The sequence below is a fragment of the Podarcis erhardii genome (assembly GCF_964252035.2).
Source record: "Podarcis erhardii genome assembly, chromosome: 2".
NCBI lineage: Eukaryota > Metazoa > Chordata > Lepidosauria > Squamata > Lacertidae > Podarcis > Podarcis erhardii.
The window spans coordinates 115,232,304-115,247,927 of record NC_138498.1 but is presented as its reverse complement, the minus strand read 5'-3'; the positions used below and the strand labels follow the sequence as shown (position 1 = coordinate 115,247,927).

The following is a 15,624-nucleotide window of genomic DNA, read 5'->3' as shown; positions in this document are numbered from 1 at the left end:
GGGGAGCAGGCGGGAGAAGACTCAGCCTCTGGGGAGTCCCGGAAAGAGGGAAGACAGGGGGGCAGGAAGACCCTGCGGAAAAGGAAAGAGAGGAAAAGGTGGAGCAGTACAAGCCTCTTAAATTGGTGCAGGGGAGGGACGGACTCAGAGGGGACTTCTAACATCTAAGGGTAACAGATGCGGAGCCACGGAGTTTGGATGTAATGACGACAATGATCTTCAATAAAACCTTTTGTATATAGCTTGGACTGGACTTTGGTCTCTTGTGAGCTGGGACCCAGGGTGGCTCTGACAGGTGGTATATAAATCTAATTAATAAATAAGGGTCAACGGTTCCCCCGAACTCCTGCTCTACATGACTGTTTTGATGGACAGATCAGCAGCCGCTTGGAAATTTTGAAGGAGAGGGAAACACTTCTGGTCTACGAAGCAGAAACAGAAATTGAAAGCACCTGTTTGTCAGTATCACTAGGACTGGGAAATGAATGAGTCCTAGAAGCATGGGCGTAGCCAAGGGGGGCAGGATAAATATACATAGCAAACTGAGCTTCTGCCCCCCCCAAAGCCCTGCCCCCCTAACAATAAACCTGAATACGCTCATGCCTAGAAACAATTTTTTGGGGGGCAGTTAAATATAAAATTAATAATAATAATAATAATAATAATAATAATAATAATAATAATAATACTTTTATTCATACACGACCCATCCAGCTGGGTTTGGAGTCTGGAGCACCTTTTCCTACAACAGATTATACACCCCCATACGCTTTTTGAAGATCCAGTAAAATCTCTCATAACGTTGCAGAAATAAATGGATGCACATTACCATGCGCCCCCAAGAGGGGGTTGCCAAGGTTTGCTTTGTCTCTTTTTTAAAAAAAGAGAAGATTTATGGGTTGTCGTTTGGTCCTGCAGTCCCCAGTGACGCACCCTTGGGCACACCCACCGCTTCTTTATTCTATTTTAATAGATGGTATTGCGGGGGGCTTCCTGTATTTTGAGAGAGGCTGGCCAGGGTCTTTTTTGTCTCTTTAAAAATAAGAATGTTCTAGGCATTTCCCCTCTTGCTGGGGGTTTCTGAGATCATCCCGCCTGAAGTATTAGAAATCCCCCAGGCAGGTTTTGCAACTGGCACAGGTCCAATTGCGACCACATCAATTCTGGATGGCCTCTCTAGCTAGCTTTCTTCTTTTTAATTTTTTTTACTTGTAAAATCAAATAAAAACTAAGGAAGAGAAAAGTTTATCACATTACCAAGTAAGAGAGATTTCTCTGAATCCCTCGACTTCCCACCTTCCCTTCCATGAGTCCTATTGTCTACATTTTCAACTACATATTATTACATAATCCATATTTTCTATCTGTCCGTAATATCCATCATATTAGTTACATTACAGGTGTTATTAAAATCCTGCTAATGTTTTCATCTGCTTACAGTGGCTCCCTAAATAAATTATAAACTTCCCCCATTCTTTCTTGAAATTATTGACTTCTTGGTTCCTGAGCTTTCCGGTCAGTTCTGCCATTTTGGCATATTATAACAGCTTGATTTGATTATAACAGCTGGCCCCCCTAGCTTTCTTAAGGAGGTATTCAAAAGAGATTACCGTATTTATCAATGTTTTAAAGTGCTGTAAACTTCCTGGAAATTTTTTCTTTAAAATATAAAGTGGTATAAAAACAAAATGAATAGGAATGATAATAAATGGCATTGCCTCTCCCAAAATGGTGCCCATACATTCCATTGTAGTGACTGTAGCATAGGTTACATTTGGCGATTCGCTTATATATCTAAGCTGCATATATCTGTTTTGTGAAATTGGTAATTTGTGCTCCCTGCCACGGTTTGATTTAGCCTCAAGCACCTAGATCATGAGGCGAGGCAAGCAAAGCAGATATACAATGGAAAAATAAAAAATCTGACACATTCTAGCATTTGTCATCTCTTTAATGCCATCTACACACAGAAGCGCACACAATCCTTTGATTTTTAAAAAAATCAAGGAACAATCTGGAAGTTACTTTTCCACACATTTCTCTTCCTTTTCTGGAGGGGTGGCCAGGCTAGTGTGTCACCGGAGGCAGTTCAAAGCAAGTTTCTGGCCCCATGCAAAAGATGGGCAGAAGGGGCTCCCCAGAGAATTCAGCGTTGGCAAAGGTCTCGAGTAATTCTCCTGTATCAGCATCAAAAAAGAGAATTTGGCGCCCCGCATAGTTAACAGTCGCCCGGAACCTCCTCAGCTTTGGCGCAGGAGGCGGCAGAGAGCGGCGGGCAGACCTGCCCTTGCCAACTGTCTGCCCCATTCCCCAGATGCCTACACCAGGGTAAAAGCTGTCCAAGCCCTTTCTCCTCACAGACTTCCGGGCGACCCCCACAGCCCAGATGTTCCCAGTTCCTATGGTGACTTCCCAGCAGTGCCTCCCTGCTGTAAACTCCTCACATCCCAGCACAAAGGGACGTCCGCTGAATCTCTCAGGATTGTCCGGCAGCTCTTGATGTGCCTCTCCCCACCTCGCACTTCGACGATCCTCAGACAGGATCAGGTTGGGATGAGCGGTATCCGGGTCCAGAGTTATACTTGCTATTGGTGTCGCAAGGAGACAAAGGAAGAGAAAAGAAAAGAGGAATCAGCTGAGAGGATAGACATTGTGATCCACTCCAGGGATCATTGAGGAAGGGGGTTCATTTCCTGCCTGGACTGTGGGCCTCTCTGCGGCTTTGCTGTTAGGGTGGCCCAGCTTTGGCCATCAATTTCAAAAGCTCTTTGAAGCCACCATTCCCTCTCCCAATAGCCAACTGACCAAGGACGAAGAAGGGGAGCAATAGAAAGGCTGGGATCTCAGAAAAGGAGTGACTTTGGACTCTGGTTCTGTCCACTGTGGCCCCACCAGCTATCGGCACATGGGCCCCAACAGCTCACCCCAATGGATAACTATGATTGATTGATTGATTGATTGATTGATTGATTGAGGCTCCTCAGCTTACCTTTCTGCAGAGAGAGTCCTGATGTTAGAGTGCCTGTGAAAGGGAAAGCAAGAGAGATAAAGCATCAGATCGTCGTGGTGTTAATGAATGTTATAGCACACAAAAAGAGTTGGTTGATATCATTGTTTAGTCAGAATCCCCGTTCTTGTAAACTGAAGCCATTGGTTTGAGTCCTACCCTCCAGAGCAGGAGAAGACAATCTTGCTCCATCTTACATGCCCTTTAGATATTTGAAGATGGCTATCATATCGTCCTCTCAGTCTGCTCTTCTCCAGGCTAAACATACCCAACTCCCTCAACCATTCCTCGGTTTCCAGAACCCTGTTTGTCTTTTCACTTGTTTCCAAATAATCACATTTGACTTCTGCTTATGAGATCTCTCTCAGCATACACAAGGATAACTACTATCTTCTTTTGAAAATCTGCCTCTTAAGGTTATTGCCTTAAAGTGTTGGAGACGAAGGTCTGGCTAAACTTGTGTCATGATATAGTGTCACTGAAACCACCAAAAAACTGATCATTTACATCTTGAAATCCAGAACATGGGAAGTCCAATTGAAATTAATTAATTTGGACTCTATAATTGGCTGTATTGTTTTTTGTTTTTTAATGTGGTAAGATGTGGCTTGATTTGTTATTAATATGGATCCCCCCTCTTTATTGGAAAATGAATAAAAATTATTTACCAAAAATAGAAACTACCGAACTGATCATTATATCCATCACTATATTGTTGCACACAAACCCCCTGGCCGATTTTAGTGGGCCGTAACTCATACAAAGCTTCAGCCACAGAAGTGTGTGAGTTTTTTCAAGTGTCCCTGCATAAATCTGCATGTGGGTGAGACACTGTTGCTGAAGAAATAAACATGTTGCCGTCATGCTTAGATGATGAAGACCAGAGAGTAGGAAGTTGTGGCCTTCACAATGTTGTTGGACTCTGATTATCAGCTGGGCTGAGGGGAGTTGGAGTCCAAAACAAGCAAAAGGCACCAGGCTGAGAGAGGCAGTCTCAGCAAATGGCATTTTGAGCTGTGGTTGGAGGACCTCCTTTCCCCCTCAGTGAAATTTAAAGTTACCTTCCCTACTGACCCTCAAGTTCAATTTTTCTGGCTCTCCTAGCATTATGGAGGACCGCTTGAGTTTTCCCTCAACCCCATATGGACCAATTCAATATCCAGCATGAAATTCTTGCAGCCATTACCTTTGAACTGCTCCACAACAGCTTCCAGAAATGGATTTATATCATGGAGGTCCCAAACTTTCCACACCAATTCAGGAGGGAAAATTTTGGGAGGCTCAAATGTCTGTCTCCCCTCATGCCTGTGGAGAAATAAAAGGTTTAAGTATGCCAGCTGGCTCTCCATCCAACCTCAAATTCCCAAAGGAACCAATAGGAGGAGAGGGGAGAGGATCACAAAGGTCTCAAGAAACTGGCTGGTCAGATTCAAGGTGAATAATAAGAGGACAGCTGAAACGTATATTGAAATAAGCAGTGCAGGGAATAAAAGTGTGAACAATGGTTTGTTGCTTTCTTAGATACATCCCTGTTTTGGAAGACGGTTGAGACTACCAGGTGGAAACAGAAAGAAAGGAAAGAGAATCAGAATAAACGAGAGATAGAAACTGAGAAAAGGAAGTTTGGAAGTGAAAATAGGAACTTTAGAAAAAGTGGGCCCCTATGGATTTGTTAAAAGTTGGAGGTCACAAAGACCCATACTGCCCCCTTGGGAACAACGGGTGTTTTTCCTTCTGTCCACATCCTTCACAGAACCGCAAAGCGCAAAGGAAAAGAAGAGGGATCTGCTTACCTCTGCAAAGTGCTTCTAATATCCTGCAGGGGAAAGAGAAAAAGAAGAGAACTCAGCATCCATGACTGGCCATACATCGAAGCCCACGCCCCATGCCTCAGTCCAAGCAGGGTAATGTCATAAAATCAGAACACAGCCTCTTAAATGAAGCCCTGAGCAGGAACAAAAGAGGACCAGTAAGGGATCAGACCAAGGGATCCACCTATTTTCAGCCCAACTCAGGTAATATAACCACAGAAGGGAAAACTTCCTAAAAGAAGCCCTGAAATGACAAACTGTCCCACACCTTAAAAGGCACAAAATAGGGCTCTGTTCATTGCAGGGATCAGGCCAAGGGGTCCACGCAGTCCACAAGCAGGCCAGGATTAGAAGGCAACACCACTAATTTGGGAGCCAGCAGCAGACCCATCATCAGCCAAGAGCAGAAAATATCTGATTCCATCACCGTTAAGTAACAAATTAAGGTGCACATTCACTCCTTGTCCTCTTAGATGCTCCTGCGCCTAACGTAAAAGAACCAGCTACCAGCTCCACAAAACCAAGCAACGTGATTTGTGAATAATGATAGAGGCAGAGACTGGTCTGGTTGTGGCCTTGACCTGGAGAAAAGCTTGGGCTGCTTATGCCACTCTCCTACCTGCAGGAATTCACTGGGGGGCTGCCGAAGCTTCTCCTCCATCTCCCGGATGATATTTTGATGAGAGTCGAGTTCTCTGGAGAGCCAGCCCAGCTGCTCAGTCGATTTCCTCGCAATCTCATCCTCCACCTCTTCCATCTGCTTCAGCAGCTGGTTTTCCCATTTTTCCAAAAACAAGTGTAGCTGCTTAAACTCACCCTTCATCTTCTGCCTACCTGATATTACTTTTCTCTGGAAGAAACAGGTGGAAAGAAAAACAGGCCGTTAGCAACATTGCCACTCCTTCTGCAGCATAAAGAGGGTTTGAGGATTACTGCAGGGGAACAGGCTGGGTGCTTCTGAATTTTTGTATTTTCACAGATGATGCATCAGTTTTCAAGCAAAGGAAAATTTTCCTTCCAGTCAGAATAGGCTTCCCCCCAAAAATAGGCTTCTAAAAGTGTAGACCTTCCTGATGGCTTCAGGTTGTTATTTTAATTCTCTCCCAAGCATTAATTATTTTTCTTTACTTCCCAGTAAGAGCGACACTTACAACCAAGAATAAACTTTGCTTTCCTGTCCATGTTTTTTTCGCCTGAATTTCTGCCTCCTCCTTCTTCAGAGTCTTCAGGAACCCGCAGAGCTGATCCTGAAAAGAAAAACCAAAGTTCTCATTTGGGTCCTGGTGAGAGGTTTATTGGAGATAATCATCAAAATCATCGTTGAGACAGAGAGAAGAAAAGGAAAGCGAGAGGTCAGTTGAATTATGTTATTGTTCCCCGGTTTCTGAGACTGCAGAGCCTGCTTCTGCCATCCAGAGTATTGAGCCTACGACAGATGCAACTGATGAGTGTTATGGAGAAATGTTGAGAAAAGATCCAGAAAGCTCCTTCTGCAGAAAATGTCATTCTCTTACAACCAAGGTTGGATTTCCTTCTTTTTTAAAATTATCATTCAAACAAATTGCCCACTAATGCAAATAAAAGGTACCATACTGCAGGATGGGTATGGTGGCTGAGAAAGTGTTAAGTCATGTTTGTCCTGGAAAGCATTGTTGATATTCTAACATGCAAGGAGCGGAAGAGTTTATGTCAACCCTGAAGTCTAGGATTGCTACGAAGTCTTAGTCCCTGCAGGTTTTTTTTTTAGGGAATGCAATTGTGGAGGTTAGTTGATTGTTGCAGCATTGGGGCCGGTAGGGGTTGGTTAAAGCTGTTGGAATACACTGCTTGCACTACAAGCCTAAGATCAAACACCAGTGGTAGACTTATATATACACAACTGGTTTAAAACTCATGACTCTTGAGATCTTTGCATAGTTTAGGGCTGGCAACAGGAGAAAGGAGGGTTGTTTTATGCCTCTAATGTTTTTTGTTGTTGTTGAAGGACAGTACTTGTATATATAAATAGAATTACTGACATGGAAATACCAACAAGAAGGGAAAACTGTACCTCTTGATCTGAGCCATCACAATATTTTTGTCCTTTGTAACAGCAAGCATCTCTGAGATGCCCAAAACATCAGCCTTCTAGGTTTTACTATTTGCTTGCTTTTCTAAAGCAATTGTACATTTATTTCCATTCCAAAATAAATTGATGTACTGGTATTAATTCTTTCCATTTTTTTCAATGCTTGCTCTGCTATTAGTATTATCAGATTCTGAAAGGGGAAATTCAGTTTGCACTCATTTTGGCTGCATTTATTTTCCCTAGAAAAGCCAACTTAACATCGCTCAATCTTTCAAGATCAGCTTAATTTTTATTTTACCTAATCATACCTAATATACACATCTAGTGGAGTCTTATAAGGCAAAGCAAATCTCAGTCCCATAAAAGCCAATATCTGTCTTAGGATGTGTAAAATATAATTAGATGAGAGGCCTCCTGAGCATGTGCAGAGTCAGTTGACAGCAGGCTGCATCCCTCACACCTAGGATTAGAGGGATAAACGCTCACTCAGAGGAGACAGGGGTTTGTGGACAGCCTTTAACCTTGATTGCGGAATGGCTCAGTTTGTTAGAGCATGGTCCTTATAACATGAAGGTTGCAGGTTCGATACCCTTATGGAACAACTGCATCTTCCTGCATTGCAGGGGGTTGGACTAGATCCTCAGGATCTTTTCCAAGTCTACAATTCTATGATTTTAATTCCCATCATATATACTAGCCGTTCCTATGAATGGTTCCTTCTTACCTTGTAGTCTTGGACGGCTTCTTCCACTGGAACCACCTTGTGGCCGCTGTGCCCTTGGGATGTGTCACACTCCCCACAGAAGGGGGCTTCATCGTCCTGGCAAAAGAGGTCCAGGGTCTTTTGGTGTCTCTGACAATCCGAGCGCCTCCTTTGAGCCTCTCTCTCCTCAAAATGATCCCACTCACTGATGATTCCGACCATATTTGTGAGAAGCCTGTTTCGCTTGTAGTCTGTTTTGACAGCCTTTCTGCACTCGGGGCACTTGGTTTTCTTACCAGACTCCTCCCAGCACCTCAAGATGCAGCTTTCGCAGAAGTTGTGCCTGCAGCCGAGTTCTACCGGGCGAGTAAAGTAGCTGAGGCAGATGGAGCAGGTGACTTCACTCCGGATCCTCTTCCTGTACCTCTCCTCAGCCATGGCTCCACTCCTGTTGAGAGGGACCACTCTCCTTCTCCAGAAGCAGCTGCACCTGGAAGAGAGATGGAGCAGAGTTAGGATCCCTGTGAACTTTAATCTGAAAAAGGAAATGTAACCCCTGCCCCATCTGTATGGACCTTCTCAGCAGTGGGACCTGCCCTGTGCAACGCCCTCCCATCAGATGTCAAGGAGATGAAAGAAATACACAACTTTTAGACGATATAGAAGGCAGGCCTGTATTGGGAAGCTTTTAATGTTTGATGTTTTATATGTGGGATGAAAGAAATGCATCTCCTACACCCTAGAATGAAAGATGATCGCCCTCCCTCAAGTATTTAGGAAAGGCAAATCTAATCACAAGAACTACAAAGGGGGACAGATTCCTCCTCGCCAGAACAGCCATGGGGTCTGTTGCTCAGTGGTTATCACGCCCCACCACGCCTGCCGCAGCTGGAGCCCAGACCCCGGGCGATTGGGAAGATTCCCTGCCGCATCACCCCCTGGCCAGCCAATCGGCTGGTTCTGAGGGCGTGGCCTGCCTTATTTAAGGCGGATGGGGCTCTCCCTCTTTGCCGCCTGCCAGCTATTCCGGTTTTTTGCCACCCTCCAGCCCTATAAGGTTTTCATCCTGCATCTGCTTTGTAGACCAAAGGTCCTAGCTCAATTCTTAAAATCTCCAGGAAGCATTGGGAGGGACCCATGTCTGGAACCTGAACTGCAATTGCCCAGTGTTTTCCCCCATGGACAGCTGCAAAATTGCCGGTGGTCTTGGCAAACCACTTAATGAGTTGCTTTGGTTTGATTCCTGAATTCTAGGGGGTTGGTCTAGATAACCCTTGGGTCCCTTTCAACTCTGCAATTCTACGATTCTATTATTTTCTTGCCTGTTTTAGCAATTCCAGTGCACTGTGTTCAATGGTTTTGAATTGCATTCTGTTGTTTCATATATATATTTATTTATTTGCGGGGTATTTTAATACGTTTGCTATTTGCATTCCAAGTAATTCAAAATTTAATGCAATAAAAATGTAAGAAACATGGCAATAAAAAATACAATCGAAAATCAACATGGATATTTAATCTACCACCTCAGTTAAACTTGCCATTGAAGTTTTTCGGCTTGTGGAAAAACCCTGGTCCAGAAACAGCTTCGTTTGTATTTTATTTTAACACAAACACCACTTTTTTTAAAAAAAAAAATCTCTAGGCAGTTGACAATAAAGATTTATGTTTAAAGGACATGGGAGAGGAGGTAAACCGGGGGCTGGATGTGAGAGAAGCACTTTTAACTTCATTTTAAAAAATCTTCATGAGGATGGTTCCCATTATGTAGATCACAAGAGGACGCCGTATTATTTGTCGCGTTTTTTAGCTGCTGTGTACAAAAACGTGCCTCTTATCGAATTAGCAAAGTAAAAGCTGGAGAGGTTAAATCGGCTAAAATCCAGGTGTAAACACAAAGCAAAACCGCGTGCGATAGTAAAATCCCAAAATGCTCAACACAAATAGGAGCAGTTCCTGACCAATCGTGGGAAGTGCTAAAAAGAGCGTGGATGGCGCTGGAATTTTGGGGAGCTAAACTCCCCCACCCGCGCGCGCCCCAAAAACCCGCACCTGGAGATGCAGGATTTGAACCCGGGACCTTCTGCACGCAAAGCAGATGAGAGAAGACGGACACACAGATTGAATTACAGATAGGTAGCCGTGTTGGTCTGCCATAGTCAAAACAAAACAAATTCCTTCCAGTAGCACCTTAAAGACCAACTAAGTCAGTTCTTGGTATGAGCTTTCGTGTGCATGCACACTTCTTCAGATACACTGAAGAAGTGTATCTGAAGAAGTGTGCATGCACACGAAAGCTCATATGCAGTGTATCTGAAGAAGTGTGCATGCACACGAAAGCTCATACCAAGAACTGACTTAGTTGGTCTTTAAGGTGCTACTGGAAGGAATTTGTTTTGTTTTGACACAGATTGAAGTTCCGGCTTCTTGAGATATTCATCTGCCTCTCCCCCTGCCCCGCTCCGTTTTTCTTCCTAATTTAACAGCAATTTCTAAGAAATCTGAACCCTTCATTTCATACACAGGTTTTCTATAGCTCGCGGAAAGAGACCTGCAGTCCCAATTATTTTAAAGAATCGCCAGGGATGTCCAGGAAGGACAAAACCGAGGCCGGGGGGGGGAACCACCGTCATTCATCTTCCCATCGCTAAATAAAACGCACCCACACGTGTCCTGTACCCGTGACGACATCTCCGCGCAAAGGGCACGGAAAGGACCCCGCAGCGTTACGCGCGAACTTGTTGAGACTTAAATCTCGCTGAACTCCTTTATGTTAGGAAACAAATATGGATGCTGAATTTGTAATTTTGTTTGTAATTTTTCTTTTTCTTTGGTTTTGGGAATAAAATTATTTTTTTAAAAAATCTCGCTCAACTCCTTGATCGGGGTCTGCAAATGGGGTCCGAGAATAAATTTACCTTTATTTTTCCGAGTCCGGGCAGAGCAGAGATAGGGAGCAAAGGAAAGAGAGGAGGTATTACAAAATAAAAGCCATTCACACGACCGTGTACACGTATCTCCCGCGCGACATGCTAGGAAAGGGTCCTGCCGGGCGAGGCGCGCCTCTTGAGCAATGAATCTCTCTCACCTTAGAGATCTTGAGGGAGGAGATCGGTGAGCAAAGCGGATCCGAGCCGGAAAATCCTTCCGTCTCCCCGTCCGGCCAAAGCAGGAATTGGTAGCGCTCCTAATCCGGCGGAGAGAGGAGCAAGGGGACCCCTTTTGGCCTGATCCGGAGCAGGTCTGGTGAGCAGCAAGAGGAGGAGCCGGAGCAGCAGGCAAGGAAATCCAAATCGCCGCCGCGAGAAAAGGAGCCAGTCGGAGACTGCAACTCTGTGGATGAATGGATATTGGGTTTGTGAATGGATAAGCGGGGGCGGGGCAACGCCGCTTCACTCGGCAGCCAATCAGCTCTTGAGGGGCTCCAAAGTGCAGATCTGCGATTCTTATCCCTACATATGGAGAATTGAGGCAACTGTAATCAGGGAGACAATCAGTTCAGGCAAGGCTCTTATTCTGCATTCAAAGAGGGGATGCGTGCCTGCATTTCAGAAAAGCATTTTATTGCATGATGTTCACATATAATGAATACAATTTAAAATGCAATCAGCAACAACCATAGCTTCTGGTTATCATTGCTTTGTGGGGAGTGGGAGCGGAACAGCGGCTTAAAGTTAGGACCTATAGTTCAGAGCATGTTTATGGGGTTTGGAGCCCATAATTTCGTTGTCAGCAATATGCTGATGGCACCCAGCTCTGCGTCTCCTTTACAACATCTGCCGGTGAGGCAGCGCGTGTCCTGGACTTAGAAATGGACTGAATAAGGTAAACCCCGACCCACATAAGCGATCGCACGAAACAGCACACGCACACCATTTGAAGGGCAGCGTCCACCAACTTTGGGGCTGCCCGCCTCAAATGTTTTGTATTTTATAGGACTTGGCTCCTATGCCGGATACAAACTTTGCAGATTTTGATCCTATCAGGCTGGGATTCCCTTAGGCATTGGGAGGGGCTAAGCATCTGCAGCCCTGGAGGCATCCCCGCCCCCCTTTCTGCAAAAGCATTACCCCCGCGAGTGGGACTATGATTGGATCTTCTACTCGTCAACACAGCCACTTGCAATTGAATAAGATACGCTTATCTCTTGCATGAAGCGACTGCCTTTCTGTCTTGCCTTGCAAGAATCGCTGCCCTGCTCCAAAGGGTGTGTCTAAATGCAGGGAAGGGAGGGCTAGGGGTTATTGTTCTAATGTATATAGTGGAAATATATTTTTTTTAATTGTCCACGTTAGAGGAATGACAGATGAAGATGATGGGCTTTTCAGAGCTAGCCAACCTGACTGGAAGAGTCAGCGACCAGAAGGAGGAGGAGTACCAGGAAGAATGGATGAAATTTAAAGACTATTCACTTAAATCCGTTAAGATGACTTAATTGGAAAAACTGGCAAATATCAGATAGGCTTAGGATTTAAATATGTGATGTTAGAGAATAATATGTTTAAAGTTAAAATGGAAAGAAATATGTCAAGTGAATAATATTACGGGAAAAATTGGTTTTGGAAAACTGTTACAGTGAAAACACTGAAATTCAGCTAGGGGGATTTGAGGAAGTCATTTAACAATGTTACTAATATTGGATCAATTTCAGTTATGATTTATGTTTGTTTGTTTAAAATTTTGGAAAATCAATAGAAATTTTGAAAAATAAAAATAAAAATTGTCCATTTTATTGCATGATGTTCACATATAATAGATATAATTTAAAATGTAATCAGCAACAACCATAGCTTCTGGTTATCATTTCTTTGTGGGGAGTGGGAGCAGAACAGCAGCTTAAAGTTAGAACCGATAGTTCAGAGCATGTTTATGGGGTTTGGAGCCCAGAATTTCGTTGTCAGCAATATGCTGATGACACCCAGCTCTGGGTCTCCTTTACATCATCTGCCGGTGAGGCAGCACATGTCTCATCCCTGCTCTTATTCTGCATTGGGGGAGGGGGGCGTGTCTGCATTTCAGAAAAGCATTTTATTGCACTTTCACAAAAAAATCAGTGCTTTTTTCTTAAAAAAAATGTTTAGGGGTACTCTCACTTTCCTACTCATATTGAAATACTGCCCCTTAATGAGGCCACACTTAGATTCACAAAATGTTTAGGGGTATGCGTCCCCCCAGGAAAAAAGCACTGCCTATAAAAAACATAATTTTCAATCAACGACAACCATAGCTGCTAGTCTGTCCTTTCTTTGGGGGAAGCGGGGTGCAGAACAGCAGCTTGAAGTTAGAACAAAGAGCATGTTTATGGGGTTTGGAGCCCAGAGTTTTGGAGCGCGTTGTCAGCAATATGCTGATTCAACAGTAATATGATGATTCAACAGCAATATGGTGTTGAAGCACTGATTCTTCAACATCAACTTTGTTGGACTGGTCATGTTGTGTGGATGCCTGATGATCATCTTCCAAAGCAACTACTCTATTCTAAACTTAAAAGTGGAAAGCGTAATGCTGGTGGTCAACAAAAGAGGTTCAAAGACTCTCTCAAGGCAAATCTAAAAAAATGTAGTATAAACACCAACAACTGGGAAACACTGGCCTGTGAGCGCTGCAATTGGAGAACAGCCTCTACTAAAGGTGTCATGGGATTTGAAGATGATCAAACTCAGGACAAAAGGGAGAAATGTGCTAAGAGGAAGGCACACTTGGCAAACCCTCACCGTGATCAACTACCGCCCGGAAACCTAGGTCCCCACTGTGGAAGGACGTGTGGGTCCAGAATTGGTCTCCAGAGTCACTTACAGACTCACTGTTAAAACCGTGTTCATGGAAGACAATCTTACTCGGCTACAGGTGGTCACCAAAGAAGAAGAAAGAAGATATTACACAGCATCTGCAGGTCAGGCAGCAAATGTCATGGACTTGGCAATGGACTGGATTAGGTAAACCCCGACCCACATAACTGATCACATGACACAGCACATGTACAGTGGTACCTCGGGTTAGTCAGTCTGACATCAATACCAGGGAAGATTCTGGAGCAGATCATTAAGCAAACAGTCTGTGAGCACCTAGAAAGGAATACCGTGATCACCAATAGTCAGCCTGGATTTCTGAAAAATAAGTCATGTCAGACTAACCTGATCTCGTTTTTTGATAGAATTACAAGCCTGGTAGATGAAGGGAACACAGTGGATGTAGCCTACCTTGATTTCAGCAAGGCATTTGACAAGGTGCCCCATGATATTCTTGTAAAGAAGCTGGTAAAATGCGGTCTTGACTATGCTACCACTCAGTGGATTTGTAACTGGCTGACTGACCGAACCCAAAGGGTGCTCATCAATGGTTCCTCTTCATCCTGGAGAAGAGTGACTAGTGGGGTGCCACAGGGTTCTGTCTTGGGCCCGGTCTTATTCAACATCTTTATCAACGACTTGGATGATGGACTCAAGGGCATCCTGATCAAATTTGCAGATGACACCAAACTGGGAGGGGTGGCTAACACCCCAGAGGACAGGATCACACTTCAAAACGACCTTGACAGATTAGAGAACTGGGCCAAAGCAAACAAGATGAATATTAACAGGGAGAAATGTAAAGTATTGCACTTGGGCAAAAAAAATGAGAGGCACAAATACAAGATGGGTGACACCTGGCTTGAGAGCAGTACATGTGAAAAGGATCTAGGAGTCTTGGTTGACCACAAACTTGACATGAGCCAACAGTGTGACGCGGCAGCTAAAAAAGCCAATGCAATTCTGGGCTGCATCAATAGGAGTATAGCATCTAGATCAAGGGAAGTAATAGTGCCACTGTATTCTGCTCTGGTCAGACCTCACCTGGAGTACTGTGTCCAGTTCTGGGCACCACAGTTCAAGAAGGACACGGACAAACTGGAACGTGTCCAGAGGGCGGCAACCAAAATGGTCAAAGGCCTGGAAACGATGCCTTATGAGGAACGGCTAAGGGAGCTGGGCATGTTTAGCCTGGAGAAGAGGAGGTTAAGGGGTGATATGATAGCCATGTTCAAATATATAAAAGGATGTCACATAGAGGAGGGAGAAAGGTTGTTTTCTGCTGCTCCAGAGAAGTGGACACAGAGCAATGGATCCAAACTACAAGAAAGAAGATTCCACCTAAACATTAGGAAGAACTTCCTGACAGTGAGAGCTGTTCGACAGTGGAATTTGCTGCCAAGGAGTGTGGTGGAGTCTCCTTCTTTGGAGGTCTTTAAGCAGAGGCTTGACAACCATATGTCAGGAGTGCTCTGATGGTGTTTCCTGCTTGGCAGGGGGTTGGACTCAATGGCCCTCGTGGTCTCTTCCAACTCTATGATTCTATGATTCTATGATTCTACAGACACTTCAGGTTACGTGTTTTTGAGTTGCGCACTGCGCCGAACCCAGAAGTACCAGAGCGGGTTACTTTCAGGTTTCGGCGCTTGCACATGCACAGAAGCAGACACTGCGGGTTGCGAATGTGCTTCCCGCAGAGATCACGTTCGCAACCGGAGGTTCAACTGTACACTGTTTGAAGGGCAACATCCACCAACTTAGGGTGGGGGGCTGACCCCCTCAAATATTTTATATTTTATAGGAGTTGGTTCCCATGCTGACTCATTTCCCCACTTTTTTGCAAAAGCATTACCAGCTGGAGTGGGACTTTGACTGGATCTTCTACTCTTGAACAGCCCATTTGCAACTGAATCTAATACGCTTATCTCTTGCATGAAGCAACTGCCTTCTGGCATGCCTTGCAAGAACGAATTCCTTTCCCCACACAAATAACCCAGAGATGCATTTTAAATTAAAGGACACATTACTCATATGCGTAATGCATTTTAAATTAAAGGACACATTCTACTCATATGAAAAGACACTGATTCCCAGACTGGATTGAGAAGGCACGGGCCTTAGGTTGCATACCCCTGGTCTAAAAGAAGGGAAGAGGGTGCCTAGGGGTTGTTTTGTAGGAGCGGTACCTATTTATTTACTTGCCCTTTGACGTGCTTTCAAACTGCTAGGTTGGCAGGAGCAGGGAC

General features: G+C 44.4%; 1 protein-coding gene across 2 annotated transcripts; it reads right to left on the bottom strand.

Moving 5' to 3' along the window:
* Positions 1-1,853: 1,853 nt before the first annotated feature.
* LOC309337152 (E3 ubiquitin-protein ligase TRIM7-like) lies at positions 1,854-12,106 on the bottom strand. 2 transcript variants are annotated; one of them, XM_081853872.1, is made up of 7 exons: positions 11,894-12,106; positions 5,970-6,349; positions 5,438-5,668; positions 4,801-4,823; positions 4,194-4,312; positions 2,990-3,022; positions 1,854-2,585 (listed from the first exon to the last, which is right to left on the bottom strand). In XM_081853872.1, exons 3-7 carry the CDS (start codon positions 5,639-5,641, stop codon positions 2,068-2,070), a joined length of 897 nt encoding a protein of 298 aa, XP_081709998.1. In that variant the 5' UTR covers positions 5,642-5,668; positions 5,970-6,349; positions 11,894-12,106; the 3' UTR covers positions 1,854-2,067. The 2 variants fall into 2 exon arrangements, with proteins under 2 accessions (XP_081709998.1, XP_081709997.1); XM_081853871.1 differs by having other exon boundaries at positions 5,438-6,349.
* Positions 12,107-15,624: the final 3,518 nt, after the last annotated feature.